This window comes from Colias eurytheme, chromosome 6 (genome assembly GCF_061535395.1).
Source record: "Colias eurytheme isolate Ceu_HAF_F1 chromosome 6, ilColEury1 Martin Lab GWU primary, whole genome shotgun sequence".
NCBI classification, from domain to species: domain Eukaryota; kingdom Metazoa; phylum Arthropoda; class Insecta; order Lepidoptera; family Pieridae; genus Colias; species Colias eurytheme.
In genome coordinates this window covers 12,851,056-12,875,587 of record NC_142985.1, presented here as the reverse complement: position 1 = coordinate 12,875,587, position 24,532 = coordinate 12,851,056, and the positions used below count along the sequence as shown (strand labels likewise).

Sequence of the window (24,532 nt, the reverse complement as noted above, 5' to 3'; positions counted from 1 at the left end):
TACTTACATACATGTACAAAGATAATAAATATAAATCTACATAGACGCATACATAAATAAAATAAATAGGTATACATACAAATTATATATATACATAAATATTATATATCATATTCTGAAGGAAACACAACGATATTAAATAAAATACCCATATATACAAATGCCATGCATATCTATACGTAAATACCACATATACTACTACATACATGTAAAATAATAAAGAATGTTACTGATCCGGATCAACAGCGGAGAGAAAGTGTTGTCTCACAAGATTTTTAAACCCCGAAGCGGTCCTGGCTTGTCGAATGTTTAACGGCAGAGAATTCCATAACTTCACGGAAATTGCTGCGAATGACTTGCCATAGAAATTTGTGCGTCGGCATGGAACACGCAAGATAAGTCTGTCCTCAGAGCGAAGTGAATAGCTTTCATTGTGCAAGAAGGAAAAATTGGACTTGAGGTAGGAAGGAGCAGAGGGATTAAAAAGGATACGGAACAGTAGTTGCAAATAGTGTAGATCCCGGCGAAGTCGGATAGGGAGCCACTTGAGCTTTTTCCTGAAAGAAGAAACATGGTCGTATTTTCGAAGGCCGAAAATAAATCTAATACAGAAATTTTGAAGACGCTCAAGTTTATCAAGATGCTCGGCTGTTAAATCAGGAAAACATGCATCAGCGTAATCAAGTATGGGAAGGAGAAGGGATTGCGCTAGCGTAATTTTAGTAGGAATATATACTATTATTAAGACCAAAATCTGTTGCGTAGTTTTAAAGATCTGCACAAAGACGGCGGGTAGTGACTTACTGTTTAGTTTTATACTATGTAGTGATATAGCTGATAGTAATATTTACAAATATGTTTATCAACATTCTTACCAGGTTTTAAATCACAGATTTGTACTACATTTCTCATTCTTACATTTCTCACAGGACACATTTCGCGGTGTCTTAGCCACGGGTCATTAAATTCACTACTTGATGGGGACTATGTAATTACTCTGCTGAAAGCTGAGAATTAATGAGTTATGCTCCGGAATGCGAGCTATCAACACTGAATAAATGTTGGTCGGAATTTATTGGATCTGCTGCTGGATTTTTTAATGAAATATGGCTTGAGATTACAGAAATAGTTTCGGTTGTAGTTTTTAATTCTTGTTGGTTGGTTAAAAAAAAAGTTGTTTATTATGATTACTTTGTAATTTGAATTTTGGAAACATTTTGTTAATAATAAGGTTATGCTTAAAACTGAGCTTTAAGCTTTCCACTGTCCATTTCTCGGTATTATCTAGTTTAAAAACCATTAATCGATCTTTACAAACGGATTTTTAGGGTTCCGTAGCCAAAATGGCAAAAACGGAACCCTTATAGTTTCGTCATGTCCGTCTGTCCGTCTGTCCGTCTGTCCGTCTGTCACAGCCGATTTACTCGGAAACTATAAGTACTACAGTGATGAAATTTGATGGGAATATGTGTTGTATGAACCGCTACAAAAATATGACACTAAATAGTAAAAAAAAGAATTGGGGGTGGGGCCCCCCATACATGTAACTGAGGGATGAAATTTTTTTTTTCGATGTACATACCCGTGTGGGGTATCAATGGAAAGGTCTTTTAAAATGATATAAAGTTTTCTAAAAAACATTTTTCTTAAAGTGAACGGTTTTTGAGATATCAGCTCTCAAAGTCGTAAAAAGTATGTCCCCCCCCCTCTATTTTTATAACTACGGGGTATAAAATTCTAAAAAAAATAGAGGTGATGCATGCTAATTAACTCTTTCAACGATTTTTGGTTTGATCAAAGTATCTCTTATAGTTTTTGAGATAGGTTGATTTAACTGTAATTTATTATATTTGCTGCTACGGAACCCTTTGTGCGCGAGCCCGACTCGCACTTGGCCGGTTTTATTTTTATTGTAGTCAATCGTAAGAAACAGACATGTATATTAAAATTAATAATAAACAAAACATAGATAGGATTAAGCCCATAATGTGTCAAAATTAACACAACAAAATAATACAAAACTTATTTAGATTAACCATTGTAATCATAAGCGTCCCTAATTGAAAGGAATAACCAACATTAGTAACAATTAGTTGTGTAAGGATTAATCTTCAGTTTCCCGAAGGAAATAGTAACGTTATATTAATGATGTGCCACTAGCAATGTATTAAAACTAATTCTTAGGTTAAAGTTTATTATTTATAGCTTATACTGCCGTTATAACTAAGAATGCAGTAATCGCAAAATGGCGGTTTTGAGATAAACGCGGGAAAGACATTTTTACATATTTGAGGAGAATGTTTATATTTTATAGCCCTTGAAATCTATCAATAAAATTGGAAAAAATACAAGCTTTACAAAGATAATTATCTTATATTTCATAAATTAGTATATCCATTAATAATGCGTATTATTGCGTTTAGGTTTAGCATCAGGCCATGTGAAAATCATATGATACTAAGTCTAAATACAGTACTTGCGCTCATTACTGCATTATGTTCTAGCGCATGTTGATTACTGCGTTATTGTTTAGTATTTAATACAGGTTTTTAATGTCCGGGGCTAAGTAGATGTACACATAATATCTTCTCACTTTTACACAGATTTAAAAAAATGCTCTACGGACTACGGTTGAAACCTACTGCGGGGATATCAAAATTAAACAATTTGTAGAAGAAAATTAAGTCTTATTAAGACAACATTTATTTTAACGTCCGTTAAACTGACATATATACAGGGTGTAATCGTTAAGTGTGCACAGGCGATTATTCCGTAACTATTACAGATATCAAAAAACTATTAACTGATATTGAAAGTACTTAACCTAATGAGTAAAATGGCCATAATAAATTTTTAAAAATAAAACGAGAAATATCCAAATTACTATATAATAATATAGTGCCTGGGGGTCTTCACCTCGGATTAGAGTTATAGTGAATGAATTATTATGATCGATGTGGGATATTGTTTTTTAAACTATAAATTGCAATGTTTACCCAATTTTTTTTGTGCACTCCATTGTTTCATTGTTTAAACAAATTATTGTGAAAAATTCATGTTTGACCATAGAGGGTGTCCCAAGAAGTAGTGATATACTGAAGCTGGGAGGTAGAGGACATGAAGGGCTATCCGAATCACCCCCATGTATATTATGCGATTTTTCGTATTTTCGGAGTTATGATGTTTTTTTCAAATTTTCACCTATCGCCGAGTACGTAGAGATTTTGATTTATGGTGACGTGAATTATGGTGGTAAATGATTGATTTTTTTTGTGTGCTAAGCTAAAAGATAGGCTAATTCAGTATAGTAACATTTACTATGGTTAGATCTTCGAATGGAATAAAAAAAAGAATTTAATGCCAAAAAGACAAAATTACCCAGTATGTTCATAACTTCAAGGGCCCGTAAAAAATAAAATCACATAAAAAATATCCGTTTGGCTTTTTAAAAACTTACTCTATCTATGAGGTAGCTACCCTGAAAATTTCATTTTATTATTCATAAGACTTCAATCGAAAAATTGAAATCTGAAAGTGGTAAGTGCAAAATTTTAATGCAAACAAAATAAAACTAATTACTTACAAGGTGTTTAATTACAATAAATTTTCAAAATGACCCCCCCTGTTGTTCACTACAAGTGCAACATCACCGGAAAAAGTTGTCTTTTAAACGTCTGAATACCCTTTTATTATTTTAATGGTTTCTTCTGCTACTCAATTTCCAGGTTAATTCGTCCAAATTGTGGCATTCTCTCGAGTAGACGAGGTCTTTTTAGTATCTCCATACAAAAAAATGCCGGCGTAGTCAGATTTCATACATCAACACTTCAACTTTGAATGATTCCATCACGAATTTTATAGCCGTCCAGAAAACCGATTATTATCGAGATATCCAGAAAAGGATTTCTGGTATAACCGACAGAGACACTTGCAGCAAAATATCATTCGGATTATTATAATTTGCTGAAAAATTCAATTCACCCCAATAATGTTGAAAAGAAAATTAATCTTAGTAGATGCAGCAATGGAGCAAATATACAAGTACCCACATAGAAGAGAATGATGATTGCCAATTTACCATACAAAAGTTGAAAAACGTCATCACTACAGAGCATATCCCGGTAGAAAAAACTATTAAAAAACGACTAATAGAACGCTTTCACGATGATATTATTATTTCAACTCAATATTTGATGTAGGCAACAATGTTGGTAATTGTAATATATTTAAATAAACAGATTTGGTACTAATTTTTTTTTTCTTTTCATTAGTCGTAATTAATTACCTTATTTTTTTAAATGTACTCAATAGAGTACGTTTAATTTATAATTAAACCGGCCGAGAAATTCCATTGTACAAAGCAGTTGTGGCTCCGCTCTCCCCTCCACGTTTTTCTATCTGTTCGAGATCCCTACTGCTATTTTTATACACGTATCTTTGAAAAATATTCCTATATGTCTACTCGAATAAAAAAAAAACAAATACTGTTTAAAGTGAAAATATATGGTCAAACGTTAATTTTTCATATAATATTTTTTTAAACAACGAAACAATGGAGTGCACAAAAAAAATTTGGGTAAACATTGTAATTTATAGTTTAAAAAACAATATCCCACATCGATCATATTAATTCATTCATGATTCACTATATAATGACTCTAATCCGAGGTTATACGGTTTTGAATGCTCCAGGCACTCCACTAATATGACGACGACGCACTGATTTGCTTCAACAAAACGCAGCACTGTATCGTACGGTTACGATCTCGCAAACTTTTACTACACACAAATGCAGTAATGTGGAGAACTGCGTTTTGACGTAGCAATTGATCTACAGACATTGGAATAAAATGTTACAGTAATGGCTATTACTGCACTTTGTTTTAGGGTATCTTAACAAGAACTGCATTCTTTTTTAGCACATGTTTAATACGGCGCTTTTTCTTATCATTGATATAGTTTTCATGTAAGTACTGCAAAAATCGTTAGCTAAAAAACATACTTCCGGGTAATTTTTTTATGAAATTATTTTTTTTTCATGTTAATAAACCCCTTGGGATCCCATTTCTTGCAAAAAGTAAAAATCCCAAAAATGTCGATTACTGCATTCTTTGTTATCAGGGCAGTATAGAGGTGCTCTTTTATGTTAAATATTGAAAAGAAATTAACCGACTCTTGTTAATTTCAAAGTCTGTTATTTTTTGTTCAAATTGGTACAATTTTTTTCTTTAAAGACAAACCTAAGCATATACAGTGCCGTAGTATTTAAGTATGTAAGTAAAATATCTATGTGTTATGGGACACAAACACAAACATACGAAGATATAGAACATAAACATAAAATTTATATTCAAAATAAAAATAATGACTCTACTTTTCAGTTTTCACAGGCTTTTAAATTGTATAGTTGCGTTAAATTGTATAGTTTTATATATTTTATAAATGAGTTATATTTCATACTATGTAATCCATACTAATATTATAAATGCGAAAGTAACTCTGTCTGTCTGTCTGTTACTCAATCACGCCTAAACTACTGAACCAATTTGCATGAAATTTGGTATGGAGATATTTTGATACCCGAGAAAGAACATAGGTTACCTTTTATTGCGAAATATGTACCACGGGCGAAGCCGGGGCGGACCACTAGTTAAAAATAAATAAAACAATGAACAGCGTAAATGTTGTTTCCAAGTAAAGTAGAGTCATTGAATATTACTTGATAATACAATATTATCTATTATTTTCGCCTCTCATACACATTAGCATGCCGCAGCCCTAAGTTATGCTCCTACCAAAAATCACTCAACATAAGTTCGGCTTCCATTAGCAGTTTCGGAAAGCAGTTTTAGCACGCAAGAAAACTTGTGTAATCTTTTAAAGGAGATAAGAAATTAATAATAGGTTAGGTCTATTGTTAACATAATATTAACACGTATAAATCAGTAGGTATTTATTTCCTTTTCTCTATTAATATTTTACGTATTATTAATTAATTATGTTTGTGTTATATTACACTCTCGTAAATAATAGAAGATAATGTAATTTAATACAACATTTCCGAAGCGTGAATATTCTCAAGAAGTAGAGTTTTCTAAAACCAAAAAATATAAAAAGAACCTTTAACTTTCTTACAAATACCTGGAATATGGAGAGTTTCCTCGTAGGGCCTTTGTAACAAAGTACTGAAAACATTCTCTATAGTTTTTATAAAGCATCTGCTTTGATACAAAGCTAATATTGTGTGGAGTGAATATTCAGTTTTCCTAAGATTCGACATAAAATCATGTAGACTTATCAAGGAAAAAGTAAATTTTAAAAGAAAGTTTGTTACTTACAAACTTTATTTTGACGAGTAGGTTATGTCATCCCTTTTATTTATATTTTATACATCAATACATCGAGTTTTATTCTCTCTGTTTAATTGTGGTTTAGTTCTGTAAAATTTAATATATTATGTATATTGTTTCTAAGTTATTCATTTACGAAAACTTTCCTCAATTTTACATAAAGATAAATAAATAACCGCATTGTTAGGCTTAAGCCTACTATTTCGTATTACAACATGCCAAAAATATCTTCTTATTCCCATTCTTGTATTGTATTAATATCCTTTTATTCATACGTTTTGTATGTACGATTTATCTGTTCATCTTTAATATCACAAGAAATATTTATTACTCGAAAAATAAAGAATATTTTGGTATTTCTCTAATAATATTAATTGTGATAAGTCTGTTATCATAGCTTACATTGCGTGATTACATTTTTCCTTTTATTATTCTTTATATTTTGTAAATCCTCTTTGTGTCCAGCTTATTTTGAGTAATAATATGAGTTTCGAGCATTTTGTATATATTTAGAAGCTTATTTTGCTTTCTATAGAGAAAGTTTTTGTTTATTTCAACGCGCTTATCTCAGGAATTATGCTCATTCGTATAGAAAACATATTTTTGGTGTTCTGCTAAATGCACTTTTATGTAAATATTTTTAATCACACAATGATTGAAGGAGAAATTAAGCTTTGACTTTTTTACGAAAAAAAATTATGGAGAAAAATCAATTAATCAATCTGCTCTTGCAATCTGCATTACAAAAAAAAATCAGCTAGTAAACTGTAAAACTGTACTTAAGTTGCAATTATGTCCTCCAATACTTTAAATTTTACAAAAAATTTAAACCTATAAAAGAAAATAAGAACTACCACAACACTCGATATGTTGTTTTCAGAAATTGATACAATTTTCATTAAGAGAATCATAATGACGCGTGTGCTTTCGAAAAGATGCAATTTTATGAGTATTATAATAGTAGGAATGGAAGTAGGTTATACAGGTCACCTCAACTGTTCCCTATTTCTCGGATATTAACAGGCTTTTAATAAAAAGGTTTTTTATTTTTATTTTTTATTCTTTACTAGCTTCCGCCCGCGGCTTCGCCCGCGTGGTATTTTGATGAAAGATTGTCTGTGCCAAATTTCATCAAAATCGGTTGAGAGGTAAAGCGGAGAGCGGGAAAGCTTAACAGACAGACAGACAAAGTTACTTTCGCATTTATAATATTATATAGTAGGGATTTATTGTTAAATTTTTTCAAAGTTATACCAAATTAGGAATTGTAATGTTTTCAACTTAACGCTAATAGCTTCATGGTATGTGAAGAATTGCTATTCTAAAACTTACTACATTTTAAAGCAATATTTGATTTATATTATCGTTTAATTTGTATTTATGTACCACTGTAACTCTACCAAAATCTAAAAGACTTTATTATACAACTTTATAAATTAAAATAACTTTTATTTCTTTAATATACTGGAATAAATCAACATTAAATGCTAATAATATTTATAATAATAGCTTATTACTATGCGTTATCTTAACATAACATAATTATTATCTATGTAAGGAATAATAATGACAACCACTCACTTGACAATCAAATCATTACCTAGTAGATAATATATAAATATATGTACTAGCTTTTCGCCCGCGGCTTCGCCCGCGTTTTCAAAGAAAAACCCGTTCCCGTAGGATTTCCGGGATAAAACCTATCCTATGTCCTTTCTCGGGTATCAAAATATCTCTATACCAAATTTCATGCAAATTGGTTCAGTAGTTAAGGCGTGATTGAGTAACAGACAGACAGACAGAGTTACTTTCGCATTTTTAATATTAGTATGGATTAATCCGTTTTTGTATACTTGTGAATATTTTTAACTTGGTGTGGTACATCAAAGTGTTAAATAAATTAATGTATTCAATTCGAATTATCTACGTAATTACATACATGTAATAAGATATTCCTTTCTTTATATATTCCCTTATCTATATATCTAACCATAGTCCACTGGGGTAGCTTCGAAAAGCAGGAAGAGAGATCAGGTGCAGTATTTTACTTGCTCTCCAAGGCACAGAAGTGTTCCTACTCGGTCCATTTCCTGAATTTTTACTACATCTTAAAAATATTACATGGTAGAATTATAATTATAAATGTTTTCTTGTATTTGATTATATGCCGTAGCCATGCTCGCTGCAAAGTGTTCAAAACATATAATGAATAAAATATAGCGCTTAATTACGTAAAAAATATTTAATTTCTAACAGCATAATATCATATAGGGAATATGTAAAATAAAACAACATTAAGATGCTTTCAGATTTATTGTACGATATTGTTTAATAAATATGACATTATTAATCATTACTCATTACGTACCTATATCAAAATACATATATTATTTAAAAGTAAGTAAACTCCGACCTCAAGAAAGACTCAAAGGGTTTCAATGAATTTTTAGTTAAACTTCTGCTTAGATATTTGAAATGTTAAATATTTCAAAATAAACAACAAGGAGCTGGAGCCAACATATTTTAGTTACAACTAAACACAAGGAGATTAAGATAATCCTGCCAATTATAAAAGTGCCCAAATATTTTCATACATCCCCGGGCGTGTTCTAATATGGTACATTGTATATATCAGAATTCTCAGCTGACTTGCCTCAAAGGACCCTTTTCGAGTTGACTGCGTTATCTGTACTGAATATTTTACGCACAGGGAATATTGCTATGCTTGAGCGCATATTAAATATTACATGTTGTTTGTTTGAGTGACAGAGCGTAATATACGTGAAACGGTCAAGCGCGTAATGTATTGCAAGATTTGGATGAGCATTATACGGTTTTCCTTATAGTTTTCGCTATAAGATCCACAAATAAAGCCATTATATAAATTATTTAGTGTTGCTCTGCCAAAAACTTAACAGCCTCAAACGCCTACCTATTTTTGCTCTTATAATATTTGCATGACACGGGCGGTCGCCTTATAAACAAATCTATCTCTGTAAACTCAGATTTTTCTTGAAAGATTAACAATCATTATCTGACGAGTACAACCTGGGGTCTTCAAGACAAGAGTGAACAGGTTCCTTCTAGGGAAGCGCGCTCTATCTTAGGCCACATCAGCTCATTCGCTTACCAGCAGACGAGATCGTAGTCATGCACTTGCCTATTCCTCGCAAAAAAAAAACAATCTAGTTAACTTCACAAACTTCCACATTTATAATATAAGTAGATCCATACTAATATTATAAATGCGAAAGTAACTCTGTCTGTCTGTCTGTTACTCAATCACGCCTTAACTACTGAACCAATTTGCATGAAATTTGGTATAGAGAAAGGACATAGGCTAATTTTTATCCCGGGAAATAGGATAGGTTTTATCCCGGAAATCCCACGGGAACGGTAACTATGCGGGTTTTTCTTTGACTGCGCGGGCGAAGCTGCGGGTGGAAAGCTAGTATTAAGATAAATATCTTTAAGGACTTAGATTATTTAAGGAAGGTATTAATATATGAATCAAAATATTGAATATCGATAATAATTAATACTGCGAAGGAATACTCGTGTAAACTACGTTTCACAAAAACAATGAACCTTAGAAGCTTCGAGGATAATATCTTCAATTCAATTTATATCGGTGTAGATATTTATACGTAATAGTTAAAGGACAAAATTCTCCCAGAAGCAACATTTCGCTTCGAGACTAAATATTTGTCGGAATTCATTCCGATTATCCTCGCGTTTAATATGTTTACCTACTGAAATTCAATATAAATACCGTATTGCTAACGTTCGTTAATCCGTATGTATGCCCCGTGTTCATGTGAAAACGTCTCCACTGATTTTGATGCTTTTTGGTTAGTGATAGATTAGACGAAACTTATTTTAATTTAAACAAAAGGGGAGACGTTTTCATTTTCATCGGTATGTACATACAAGGAAAGCCTTCATAGCACAGAATACATAATAGTATCTAAACGCTAATCATAGCTCGGTTATGTAATAGCAAATAATCAAGAGATTATCATTGCTACGATAAATATGTAAGGTGTTACAATTATTTATCCTTGATAAAATTGATAAAATACAGGTTACTTATTTCCCTTGTATTAAAAATACATGCGACGAAAAATGTAACACAAAAAAGGGAAAAAAATATTCTTAAAGTGTTTGTATGTTTGTTCATTGTTGGATCAATAGAATCTCTGGTTAATGGAGCTATGAGTAAAAACTTATTTTTATAAAAGCTACACTAATATTATAAGTAGTAAAGAAAAGTATTTTTGTACTTTCGAATTAAAACAATATAATTATCAAAAGCTACATGTTTTCTACATAACATAAACTTTTTTAGTCGAGTCAACACGATCGAAGCTCTTGTTAGGTATATATTGTATAAGTACATATTTTATATTGTACATTATACATTGAGGTTTCCTATATCTACTATTTCAAAACATTTTTATGCAAAGTTAAATACTAAATTCTTGTGAGAAAATAGAGACTTTAAGCGACTTTTAATGACGTGGACGTTGAGAACAGCAACTGCAACTGCTGACTTACAAGAAAATATTCAGTGTTACCGGTTTTACTCATTGTATATTATACATACTAGGTACTATAAAATATATGAAAATGTTGTTAATACTTGTGTATACACTTAATCATATTTGTCATAGTCACGCCATAGTACATTCTCATCATCAAATTATGTAGATACTTCAGGAAATTGTTCGTTAAAGAATAAGTTTTAGACCTATGGAGATAGAGCGATGACCATACTCAGATTGAAATAGGTAGGTATAATTTTTTTAACATTTTAAACTTATTTCGAAAGGTCAAATTCAAACTTGACATCTTAATAAACTTTCATAAAAAAACCTTTAGGCCCAAAAAATTTCGTAACATCACGGAGCTTTGAAATTTGCAAACAAATTATATTTAGATCAAAGGCGACCGCAAGAACCGCTTCGTTCAATAGATCGGAGTCTCAAGACTTATTAACACATCATCGACTATTCTGGAATAAATATTTTATTAGCTACATTTTGGGCATTTCAGTAGAGAATAATTGAACTTTATACCTATGGGATAGGGTGCAGTTTTGAATGCTTGAGTTGAATCTTGTGATATGTATTGTGCAAAATATGTTATCTAGTTATAGGAATCTATAGTGTGTTAAAATTTTTGTCATTGTGAATGTTTGTTAAAGACCAATTTTGAATGCATTTGATCGTGAATATAAGTTATAACAGCGCATGGGAATGTCTTGTAACGGGGTATTTAAAACAAACGAGCGAATGCTCATTCTAACCCCAATATGTCAAATTGTTTCAGTGTTAAAAAGGATAGGAGCATTCTTTCGTTGATCTTACTTTATTCGAAAAGATTCTATGCAATGTTCTAAGATTGAAGAACGCTGAATACGAGTTTTCGTTTACATTAAAAGATCACGAAAGAATGCTCTAGCCCTAATTCTATGTTCGTTTGATGTAAAAGCACCATAAGATTTGATGTAAAAGCACCATAATATACACATCGTTTGTAAAGACCAACAAAGTTCGATTGATACACATAGAATACCTTCAGTTACAGACATCAAACTACTAAATAGTTAAAGACAAAGGAACTAGTTACAGTATACTTATTATTTCACAAGCTTTCCGCTTCGCGTTGTTTTAAACTTAACAAATTATACAATCTTCCTCAAATAGCTCTATGTATTGGTAGTACAAAATGAAAATCGTCGCAGTAGTTTTTTAGTTTAACGCGAACACAATATATGACAGATAAACGCAGAAAAGGACTTAGTTTTATTATATGTACAATGTTACGTACATAATATTATGTATTCCGAATATCCTGAAAATATAATTTTCTCTTGGAAATTTAAGGCTGTGAATTTTTGCTTGAAAATGCTAGTTGTTATTTTTTCTCAATCATAAAATACTTTACAGCGAGTGTGGTTAATAAATAAATAAATAACTAGCTGTGCCCCGTGGTTTTACCCGCAGTGCTTCGCTCACGTTCGTCTTTAATATGTAGCCTATAGATTTCCTCGATAAATGGACATATTAACTAACCCCGAAATAATTTTTAAAATCGGACCAGTAGTTCCTGAGATTAGCACGTTCAAACAACAAACTCTTCAGCTTTATAATATTAGTATAAGTAAAACTTTTTTATTAAAATAAATTTGAAGGAGGGGCGGATATCATAGCATATTAATAATTTAAATACGCTGAGCTTTCAATTGTATATGTATACTGTGAATACTGTCAATGCTATAAACTAAAAATGAAACTTTTATACGATTTTTCTGCGCGACACATTTTGGAATCGAACGCTAAACAGTCGTGACATTCAGTAGACGAGATTGTATTATCTGACAGAAATATGTAAATACCAAGAAAGTATTGCCAAATGTAATAATTTATTACGACTTATATTTTTGGCGACATCGTCATAAAATATGCTTAAAGCGAAATTCCTTTGGTTTTATACTATGTAATTTTACTTTATGGAATATTATGTTTAGAACTACGAATATTAAAAAAGTAAATAATATTATATTCTTACCTCAAGATAATTCGATTGCAGTATAATCGCCATAATTTGTATTTTTTATGTTTGTCTGCAAAGCTCAGAAAGGGCTTTTCGATTGCATCTTTTCTTAACAACTGTTTTTTTTTAACCATTTCATGTTTATTTTTATGAAAAAGCTCCAAAACTACTAAACCAGTTCTGGAAATTCTTTCACCCAGAGAAAACTACATTATTCCAATGTTTTCAAGGCACATTCATTTTGGTGCTTTACTAATAAAACACACCCCATTTTACTCAAAATCTGCTATCCATTCCACTATTTATTTGTCGCATATAGCATTGGAAATCTCGTCAAATCAACAGCGATATAAACACGCTTGCGTCGTTTATCAAGTTTGTTTTAGATTCACTGGATATTTTGTAGCATTTCAGGTCAAATTGAGTATTCTACAAACGGATCATACATCAATCCTGGGAAACATTAATAATGTAGCCTTTTTGTACCTTGCTGCTTGAATAATAAAATACTTGAGCTTTGTATCATGTAGGAATAATTTGTTGTGGTCTTTTTTTAATGTTCTTAACTGTTAGCACTGGTTGATCTTTATATAAATTGAATTATTCTGTCTGTAGTCATATTTTTGTGATCAGTCTTGTTAAGTACTCTATAAGTAATATACTATTTTAACAGTTTTCAAAAGCTAATTTTTATTATAGGTAATCCGTCTGGGTCAAAAAAATAGTTATCTATCTAGGGACAGAATAATTTGACACGCTTTGTAACAAACGGTTTATTGTAATTTAGCTAGACAGTTGTTATTGAATTTGGTTTCCAGGGATATTTATTAAAATGTAAGTTTTCAAAATAATAGACGAGTATGTACACCTGATACAAACTGTCCTCATCTCTTAACTCAATGTTTACACTATTATTCTTACTACTGCCAAACTAGAGAAAACTCTATCCACCAACTTCCGAAAAGGTTAAATTCGGGCCATTACATAAATCGTCCTATTCAAAGGGAATTACTGTTCACTTATACCTTAATGCGCGTTCAGATATCTCCAAAGATGTTCATAAAGATTCAAAGTTAACATTATTATGGGGTAAGCGCTCCGTAAATATGTCGGCAAAACATATATTGTAGCACATGCTTTAAATCGGTTTTATTTGGAAACTTTAAGCTCTTTTGTATGTTTCTCTTTTCATATTTGCGTTGCATTCGAAACGGATTTGAGTTTTGACTTTTACTGTTTGCTTTGATGCAAATTGTTTAAAGGAAATGTATGTGTGTGTGTGTGTGTCTTTCCAAATTTTTGTGAATTTTTCATATTATTATTTTAATTGGTAACTTTAAATTGTTCTAAGTTATAAAACAAACTTTTATTTATAGAGTTGATGAAAACACGCATCAGTCGTATATCATACAAAAAATATTTTCCCCTCTGTTTTCTACATTTTAACTTGACTTTGATAAAGCCTATTTCCACGCTAAAACTCATTAAAATCGATCCAATCGTTTACAATTACGGGAAATACACATACACCTATACATTATTATTAAAGTGATTAGACATAGTTAATGTCGTGGTACCTATTGCCTAGATTAGGTTTCAAATGCCTATACACACGTGACCACAAGTTTGCGTTGTGGTACTATTGACAGACATGACAATCAGTTACTTAGCAACGGTAATGATGATGACCAAAATACGGTGAACTTGGCTAATATTAATTTGTTAATGAATGACTGGCTGACTGACTGACTTATCGAAGAAGAAGAAGAAAGACAGATTTGAATTAAATTTTGAACTTCTGTCTTTTAAAGAGATTTGAGAAGCTTTTAAAACGGTAGTCTGATATACTATACGCTATCGTTATAATTAATCATATTTCGATAAGATTTTATTTTTCTTAATTTATAAAAGAACTCGTTGATTCAAATTAATTTCTATAGTAGGTTTACGGAAAGTTCACTATTCAATGCGAATAAATAAATGTAAAAAACAAAGATAAGTAAGTACAAAATTATAAAAAAGACGGGTTGCACTCCGGGAGTGCTATGCCGGCAGAAGTGAAAACTCGTTGAGCATGTTTGATATCCATCCGTCTTACGCTTTTACGATCACGTGTCCTGACGCGAGTTTAAGATTTTATACCCAACGCCGCTAAAGAAGTTTTCACTTCAAAAAGTAATTTTACCTAGATAATAAAACATAAAATATATTGAAACAAAGTGAACGTACCGTAATACATCCGTCAATTACAAGCTTATAAAGAGTGATGATGAAAAATAACAGCTCGAACATACTTTGTATGCAAATCCAGGAACCATAAATTCAAGTATAAGAGGAAACGATAATATTCAGGTAACACATTTTGTTAAAAGAGCACAATGGTTTTCATCGATCAATTATTTACTATTTCAGGGAATCTATCATGCATGCATGCATTACATATTTTTGCTCTTTAAATTTATTAAAATAGAGCCTTAAAAACAGCGTAATTAAAATAAGCAGAGAATAATTAAATACCGAAGGCTCTACGTCAAAAATTGAGTGGAAACAGAAGTGTTGAGAAGAATAGGGGGCGATTCACTTTTTGCATATTATAATGTCCTTGATAGCCAATAATATGTCATTTTAGTATATTTTATCATTTCATTCGGGAAGCTTTTGCACGGGCGCGATGCACGTAAAGAAAAATTAGTTCTAAGATTTGAGATTAAATCACTCTATTTTATTTGATGGTTTGAAGGTCACCTAGACTACATCCATTTCTTAGTAGGTTATGTTGTTGTAGATGTAACACATTAAACGTCAATAAAGGTGATTTTCCGGTGCAAAGATAACAGTGTCTAAATTGATTTTCGATGCTGTTGCGACGTTTCAACGCAAACAGAAATGACCACAATGGACATGACGTGACAATAGCTTGGAGATTCGACAATTTGGACGCTTCGTGCAAATATCAGGTGTTCCTTGGTATTCCTGTATTGCTTAATGGAATTTTGCTAGTCAATCAGAGAACGTTTGAACAATATGAACGATTTAGATTGCTTGGCACCGACTTTAAACCTATTTAATAAATAGCACATCTAAATAATATGTAGTAGGTAATTAATCATATCAAATCTTTTTTATTTTTTACTTTTCCGTTTTTGAAGTCGGAAAGGAATATGAACGATTTACATTGTAGCTTAATAAATCTTCATTTTTATTCGTCAATAGTATTTTACAATCTGTATGAGTGAAAGGTTTATGTAAGGAGAGCTTTTTAAGCAACTAGCTGTACTGCGCGGTTTCACCCGCATTGCTCCGCTCCTGTGGGTCTTAGCGTGATGATATGTAGCCTATAACCTTTCTCGGTAAATAGGTTATCTTACACCGAAAGAATTTTTCAAATCGGCCAGTTCTTCTTGAAATTAGCGCGTTGATACAAACATACAAACTCTTCAGCTTTATAATATTAGTACCTTAAAGTAAAGCTTTTATTATATTATGTATGTGGTATAGATACAATAATTATTATTCTTTCTTTTGATGTATCAATTGTTTTAACCAGTCCATTGACCGTATCTAGGGACCAGCGATTAATGTAAAACAAATATTTGTTGTTCCCGCAACAAATGAGTATTTAACAAAGTTTGCAACAGAGGCAGAAGTTTTGGAGCAAATGTTTGCGGAAAACCACGGAACAGTCGAGGGCCACATTACTGTTTATATTTATTGACTCGTATTGTGATGTAATTACGACGGATACAAATTGTACGGGAATGATAGTGCGTTTAAAGTTCTTGTGTTTGTGTGGGGATGGGCGGAATTGTTGAACCGGATGTGATAGTATTTTGATAGTTTTAGAACTAATTTACGCAGACTTTATTTGTTATGCATTTTAAATAGATTGGTTGTTCTTTAATAAGAGACAAAGTTTAAATTATTGAAAATATGCAAGCTCACTAAAAATACTTTTCATTTGCGATTACACGCACATTTTTTTAATCCTTTCTTCTTTCTTCAATACACGTTTAAAATTCTAAATAGGTATTCTTAATCAAAATTTAGTCATGTCCATTGATAAATTGAGGTGTTAGACGCAATAGAGCATAATAAAATACTTATACCGCTTCAAAAATGATCAAAACCAAATTCCTACATTTGTAAAAATAAATAAATAAAAAATAAAAATAAAAAATAAAAAAGCCTTATATTTCCAGAAAAAAGAAACTTAAATAACATTTGTTTTTTGTTTTTACTAAACTTAACCTATATTTGCCTTGTTTATATTAATTTAAATATATTTGTAGTTTTTAGTGTTTTGTTCAGTATTTTGGTTCGTTTTCCAGAACCCCTCCTCGGGTGAAGGCCTCCTCCAACGTTTTCCATTTTTCCCTATTCAGGGCTTTATGTATCCAGTCGTGGCCAGCCGTCCTGACAATCTCGTCCTGCCATCTCGTAAGCGGCCTTCCTCTGCAGCGCTTGCCCAGAGGGCCGGTCCATGACGTTACTCTCCTTGTCCATCTCTGGTCCTGAAGTCGCGCTACATGTCCCGCCCACTTCCATTTGAGTTTTAGAGACTGGTTTAGTGCGTCAGTAGCTTTTGTTGTTTGTCTGATTTTAGTATGTCTTATTTTTTGTATCTTTCTTATGTTGAGCATACTGCGCTCCATGCCTCGTTGACATGTAGATATTTTCTGTCTTATACTGTTTGTAAATTTCCAGGTTTGACAGGCGTACGTTAAACATGGTAGGAGGCAAGACGTCATGACCTTAGATTTAATTTGTATCGCCATATTGCTTTTGAATATTTCTTTCAGGCTCCAATATTTATTCCAGGCGAGTTGTATCCGTCTTTCTACCTCTCGGTCGTTGTTTGTTTTGTCAAAGCTGATTTGTTTACCCAAGTAAATATATGTATCTGTATAATTTAATGTTTTGTTGTCAACTGAAATTTTGGGTTTTACTCTACTGTTTGTCATTAACATCGTTTTAGTTAGATTCATCTCTAAGCCGATTTGTTTGCTGTATTTATTTAGTGTTTGTAGCATGTACTGTAGTTGGGTACTTGATTCAGAGAGAAGAACTATATCGTCCGCGAAACGGAGATGGCACAAGTACTTTCCACCAATATATAGGCCGCAGTTTCCCCAGTCAAGCTTCCTTATTATATACTCCAAGATAGCGATGAACAGTGTCGGGGACATCGGATCGCCCTGTCTTACTCCTCTTTGTATGGGAAATCTTGGGCCGATTTTTTCCAGTTTTACTCTTCCTGAACTGTTATTGTAAATGCTTTTAATTATCTGTATGTACTCAAAATTGACCCCCTGTTCTTCTAGAGCGTTCCAGATACTTGAATGTGCTACGGTATCGAAAGCTTTTTTGTAGTCTATGAAGGCAATATGTAGATTTCTTTGTTTCTCTTGGTACTTTTCAATCAGTAGGTCTATAGTATAAATGTGGTCAATGGTAGAGAAGCTTTTCCTAAAGCCTGCTTGTTCTATTGGTTGTTCGGGTTCTAAAATGACACTTATTCTTCGATTTATAATAGACGAAAAGATCTTGTATAAGCACGGCAGTAAGCTTATTGGTCTGTAGTTGGCGATGTCATATGGTGCTCCTTTTTTATAAATCAATATTATATTTGATTCAGACCATTGTGTAGGTATATTGGCTGATTTCAGTATGCGGTTAAACAATTGTGTTAGTGGTGTAGTCAATAAGGAACACGCTGTTTTTATGGCCTCATTTGTGATATGGTCTGGACCGGGGCTTTTTTCAACTTTTAGCTTGTTTATCGTATCAGCTACCTCCTTGTTATCTAATGGTTTTACTATGTTATCAGTTGTTGTCAGGCACTTTATGTTAGTGTTGCATTCTATGTTTTGATAAGCGGTCGTCTGGTTCTGGTTGCTGTAGAGGGTTTCGTAAAAGCTTGTTGCTATATGTAGAACGTCCCTACGCTTATTTGATATTTGTTCCCATTTTTTTAAACCTTCCACCCAAGTTTTGTTGGTTTTTAACTGTTTGAAAGCTCTTTTTGTGCTGCCTGTTAGTTTAAGATGTTTTTCTATAGTATTTGATCTGTAGCTTGCGTAGTCTTGTTTTATTCGTTTGCTTATAAGTTTGTATAACGCAGCAATTTCATTTTTAATAGTTCTTGTTTTATTTTTGTTTTGTTGTAGTATTCGTCTTCTTGCTATAAGTGTTCTAGTACTTTCTGATAGGATGTTATTCTTTATGTTTGTGTTTTGTCTAGCTTTTTGAAGACTCTGGGTTATGATGCTAACTATTTTGTCGTAGTGTGTTTGAATTGGAGTGTTTTCGTCAATGCATAATAAATCTGGTAGGTGGTAGGCGACGCATTCTCTATATTTCTTGATTTCTTCTTCGGTTGTCAACTTAGAGTTTGGGTAAGATGTGTAGCTGCTTCTACTCTTTGTTTGTTTTGTCCACGTAAATGTCGCTCTAATTGGTCTATGGTCTGAGGAGTAGCTGAGATTTAGAACTTCGATATTTTTTATCATGCTTGGTTTGTTAGATAAAATAAAATCGATCTCATTTTTGTGTTTAGTATTTGGCGAACGCCAAGTCCACCTGCGATTTGGTTTCTTTTTAAAAAAGGTATTTAAGATCGAGATTTTGTTTTCGAGAGCGAAGTCAATCAGTGTTTGTCCTCTTTGGTTTCTAATACCATATCCATGTTGTTTCATTATCAGATATTCTGCTGGTTTTGGTTGGCCAATTTTAGCGTTAAAATCTCCCATGATTATGTAAACTTGGTAAGACAAGTCGAGTGCTTTGTATATGTCAGCGTAAAAGTTTTCAATCTCTTCTTCTTTTGCTGATTCTGTGGGCGCGTACGCTTGTATAAGTGATAATTTGCTACCATGTAGATTTAAGTTTAATAGAGCGACTCTTTCACTGATACTTGTAAAACTTTCTATACTTTCTTTGTGGCGTTTGTTAATTAGAAAGCCCACTCCGTAGAGCCCTTGCGTAAGCCCTGTGTAGCAGAGAATGAAGTCTTCATATTCTTCGATTTTTGTCCCGGTACGTCGAATTTCAGCCAATCCAATTATATCAAATTTAACATTGTTTAGTGCTTCCTTAAGTTCAATCAGGTGACTGTAAGTCGACAGTGTTCTTACATTGTATGTTAATATGTATAGCTTTTGTAGTGTTTCAGGAATCACGGTTGTCTCTTTTTGTGTTTTGTTATTGTTACTTGCTAAGATCGTTGGAGGGTTTTGGTCGTTATCTTCCTCGGTGACCAGCCGTGTTGGAAGATGGTTTTTGTTTCTTTGTTGATTATGTTTGAGTGGTACATTTGTTTGGGAGGGGGGCGGTAATTGCTATTGGTTGTTTTTATTCACATTTTCGTTGTTTTGGTGCTGCAAAGTATTCTTGTCGTTTTTGTTAACTAAGTAGTTTAGTAAGCCTGGTCTTACGAAGCCTTCCGACACACTGTTTGATCTGCGTATTGGAGAGTTTGGATTTTTTGTTTTATTCTTTTTGGTGGTTTGTGAAATACGTGTTTGTTGCGGTTGATAGTTTTGAGGCTCAGGTGAGGTTGGTAATGCTCTTTTGTTGTTTGATTTTAAAACAACTAATTTATCGTATTTTATCGTGACTCTATTGCCTTTCTCGCGCTCTTTGTTTGCTTCCTTTTGTAGTTCCTTTCTTTTTTCTAAAATATATTTAGGATAGTCTTCTTTCAAGTAGTATTGGGTGTCTTTTAATAGATTTTTTTGCTTGAGAATGTTGATCTTTAGGCCCAGGGTAGTAAAAGTTACAAGTATGGGACGCGGTTTATCACCTATTTTTCCTAATCTTTTTACCTCCTGGATATCTCTGTATTCTAGTTTTAAAGATAGATATTCGTTGATGAATTTAATTATATTATTTTCAAGGTTTTTATACGATGACTCGCCCTCCACTATGCCAAAGAATATAATGTTTCTTGCCCTTGCTTGTTTTTCCATGAATTGAAGTCTCCTTTCTTGATTTTCTACTTTTTCTTTTAAAGTTTGGTGTTTTTCTTCCCATATGGCGAATTTTTCTTCCAATTTATTTGTTATGTTTTGTGTAACTTGTTCTGTTACCCTTTCTCCGTTTTTCTGAATTTCTATTTTTTGGTCGTTCAGTTCTTTTTGGATGTTTTGCAGTGCTTTCATAATCTCCTCCATTGTGTCTGGTTTGTTTTGGTACTCGTTACGCCCTCTCTGTGCGGTAGATTGTACTGCTACGGCAATAGCACAATTGATTTTTCTGTAGATCTTAAGTTGAAAATAGTGTGCACCTTTTTTGGTAGATGGCGTTTAATTTGATTTTAAATGTAGTTTTAATACGGAGTATATTGTTACTGTGTCGCAGTAGCGCCCTTCTTCCCGAACCTTCCTTCAAGAACTCTTACACCACTTAAAAAATCCGGTTTATGGAAACACTTAGTCTCTAGATATTTAGCAAGGACTTAGCGGCAGGTTTATTACACGTTCTCACATCGACAAGTGCACTATTCTTTGCTGGGCTCTTCTCAGTTAGGTTTATATCCAAACAATTAATTTCTCTGATCATTTCATCTTATACGGGAGGCATGTCCTTTACAGGAATCTTGTTTGTAGTTTTTTCTAACTGACTGTACAGAGCTATCAGTGCTTATTAGTTATTTTCGAATTGTTAGTGTAGTTTATACTTTACGATGTTGATTCATGACATAAGTGAGTCATCTTCTTTTGTTCTGACAGCTGTTGATACACTTGAACACTGTTAACGGTTTTTATATTGACAAAACAAAAATAATACTTTTTTGCCACTTATTATCACTGCAATGATTAATTACTTTGATTCTATGTTTATTCACAATAGTTTATGTATATTTTGCCGATAGAAACTTCACTGGTATTTTGAATAATCTTTGTATCAAGGCACGATTTAAAATTTTTATATATCACAGGAACTGTTTGACTAATTATCGAGATAACATTTACACTATAGATATATTTTGAAGCACTTTTCACTCGCATTATTTAACTAGAACTATTTTTAATTTAATTAATTAGCGGAGCTCACTGATACTTGAATGACAGCTGTCATCGTCCCCCATAATGAATCTACATTTGTAACTTGTAACATTTAATGACCGTTATATTAACAGCCCTAACAAACCGGATGGAACTGGTTTCCCGTACAACTTTTCCTTACAAACTATTCAAGGGTTGCCGAATGTGTATAGTTATTTAAGAACCAATAACTTCGGACCTTTCTTTCATTTACAGATGTATTATAGCTTTATAAATTCACTACGTGACGATGTACGAATTTTTGATACAAATACAGCGATCCCGGGTCCCGTTCAGGGATTTCGGATAGATTTATTTCTTGCTCGAATTGTTAAATAAAATGTTGAATATCATCGTTTTAATCTTCTTGTGCGATTTGAATTTATGGTGATAAAGACAAGATTATTATAAAAGTATTAATGCTTGTAAATAAAAACTTAGAAATATATTACTGTGCAATATTATAATTTTGTTTTATCTTAATGAAATAAACCACCTATACCTAAGCTACAAAATACTAAATAATTCAGTAATGGCATGTTTTAAATACGGATGAATAAATAAATTGTTTTTAAACTAAATCGACCATTAGGACATGAAATGTTAAGGAAAATTTCTGCCCCAAATCCAAAAGAAAACAGGAAGTATTATACAAATTACCTTCCTCCTGTCCCTGGTTTATTTTTCAATACATAAATGACTAAGCGTCTATTCTGACACAAAGATTCACATTTTATATATTTTCCATGTGTTTGAAGGCAAAAAAGGATTGGAAAACGCACTTTGAGGATATTAAAGGGTGTGGTGTGTCCCTTGCTAATCTTGTGGGCGATAACATGAACAGATTCTAACAATATCACATACAAATAATGCCTTCGTGAAGGAAAGCCAGAATACTTTACGTTTTAGGAAGTCTTTCTTTATCATGCTGAATCGGTTTTATAAAAATGTTTGTAAATATTATAGATTTTGTAATTTACCTAAAGGTGGATTGGTAGAGATGGCTTCGAACTACAAGGCATTTGCACGATGTGTGTATGTTTATTTCCAAAAATGAGAATTCCTACTGATCTCATGTCAAAATATGACTAGAAGACGCTGTCAAGTAAAATCCTAATCTATCTAAACTACAAAATATCAAAACTTTTTTACTAAATAAAATTCTTCTTTAAAATAACAATGTACTTGATTCAGCAAATGGAAGCAGAAGAAAAACAAATGTTATCCTTTTAGCTTCATAATATGAGTTACATAATCAAAGCCGCGGGCGAAAAGCTAGTTAAATACAAGCTAGTTATATTAACAGTAAAAGCACACTTCAAACAGCAAACGATGCCAAAAACAATATAATATAAAGTGTGAAAAATTCCACCGACCCGCACCAAGTTCCCAACTGGCTTCCAATATTCCCTTTAATACTGTTGGCTATAAACTTTTATAGTTTTCGTGAAACGTTCGCTAAGTATTAAGGTAGTTTTTGCAGCGACACAGTAGCCAAGAATCGCGAAAAGTTGTGATGTTGCAAAATGTAGCAATGCACTAATAAATAATTGGTTAGCTCAAAAAATAAGTATTTCAATTTAGAACCATATTTTAACCCCCGACGCAGAACGAGGGGTTAACACTCCTCGTTTTGTGTTAAGCTGGCTTTTCTATCTTAATGGAGATAAAAACTAGGACATCGATCCGTGACTATTGCCCAATATGAAGGTAAAATTAAAACTAAGCTATACTTAATATAAATAATATGTCATTGCTACTTATTCAGAAAGCTTCCAGCTCTAATTTATCAATTAAAAACATTATGGTCACAAAACAGTTTGACTAAACTTGGCGAATAAAAGTTCTTCAACTCAGGCAAATTGCTGCTAACTTTGGTCTTCTTCAGCAGAAAATTACATCAACTTGCAGTTAATTTGAAATACTAACTCTTTATTACCCACAATTACTTTCTAGCTTTTTGTTCCAAATGCCCAAGTTTTTTGAAAACGCTACGAAAAATACTTTTTAGTTCAACGCTTGAATTTATCTGTCCCTCTTTAGTGTTGTAGCTTCAAAATAGATGAAACAAATGAAGAGCGGTTTTCGTTTAATCGAAAGCTTTAAGCTATGGAAATAGAAGCTATGTTCAAGTATGTATTCAACTCTGATGTTCATTTTCTTGTAGCTAATAAATCAATGTAATGGGAACCAATTAATTTTTCGTTTGTATTTTGTTTAGTACTATATAAGCATTTTATGATTTGTCGTGTAATTATTATTTATCGAATATTTATATTAATATTATTATACATTTTCTATTAAAAAATATATAATATTACCTTTGTAAAAGATAAGACCCATTTACTAGATCCCCGAGTGACAGCTTATTCTTTAGGCTTATTATATCTAAAATTTATTATGAATAAAATTTCATCTTATAATATTATTTCTGACTAAAACCACAAGATAATGAAGCAAACAATAAATACGAAAACCATTTATTTGATGAGACAAAATAATAAGTGAAGAACATTTAGTGCTAAGTGTAGCGGTTTTTGTCTTTATCTTCTATACTAATATTATAAAGCTGAAGGGTTT

General features: G+C 32.3%; 2 protein-coding genes across 2 annotated transcripts in view; one reads left to right on the top strand and one right to left on the bottom strand.

The window, feature by feature from the left end:
• The window catches only part of LOC149908116 (uncharacterized), a 179,651-nt gene that overhangs the window by 64,475 nt on the left and 90,644 nt on the right, over nt 1–24,532 (top strand). The gene's annotated exons all lie outside the window — the stretch shown is intronic.
• On the bottom strand, nt 19,945–21,863 carry LOC149908123 (uncharacterized). The gene has a single exon (XM_090103471.1). The coding sequence runs from the start codon at nt 21,077–21,079 to the stop codon at nt 20,246–20,248; it is 834 nt and encodes a 277-aa protein (XP_089959597.1). The 5' UTR covers nt 21,080–21,863; the 3' UTR covers nt 19,945–20,245.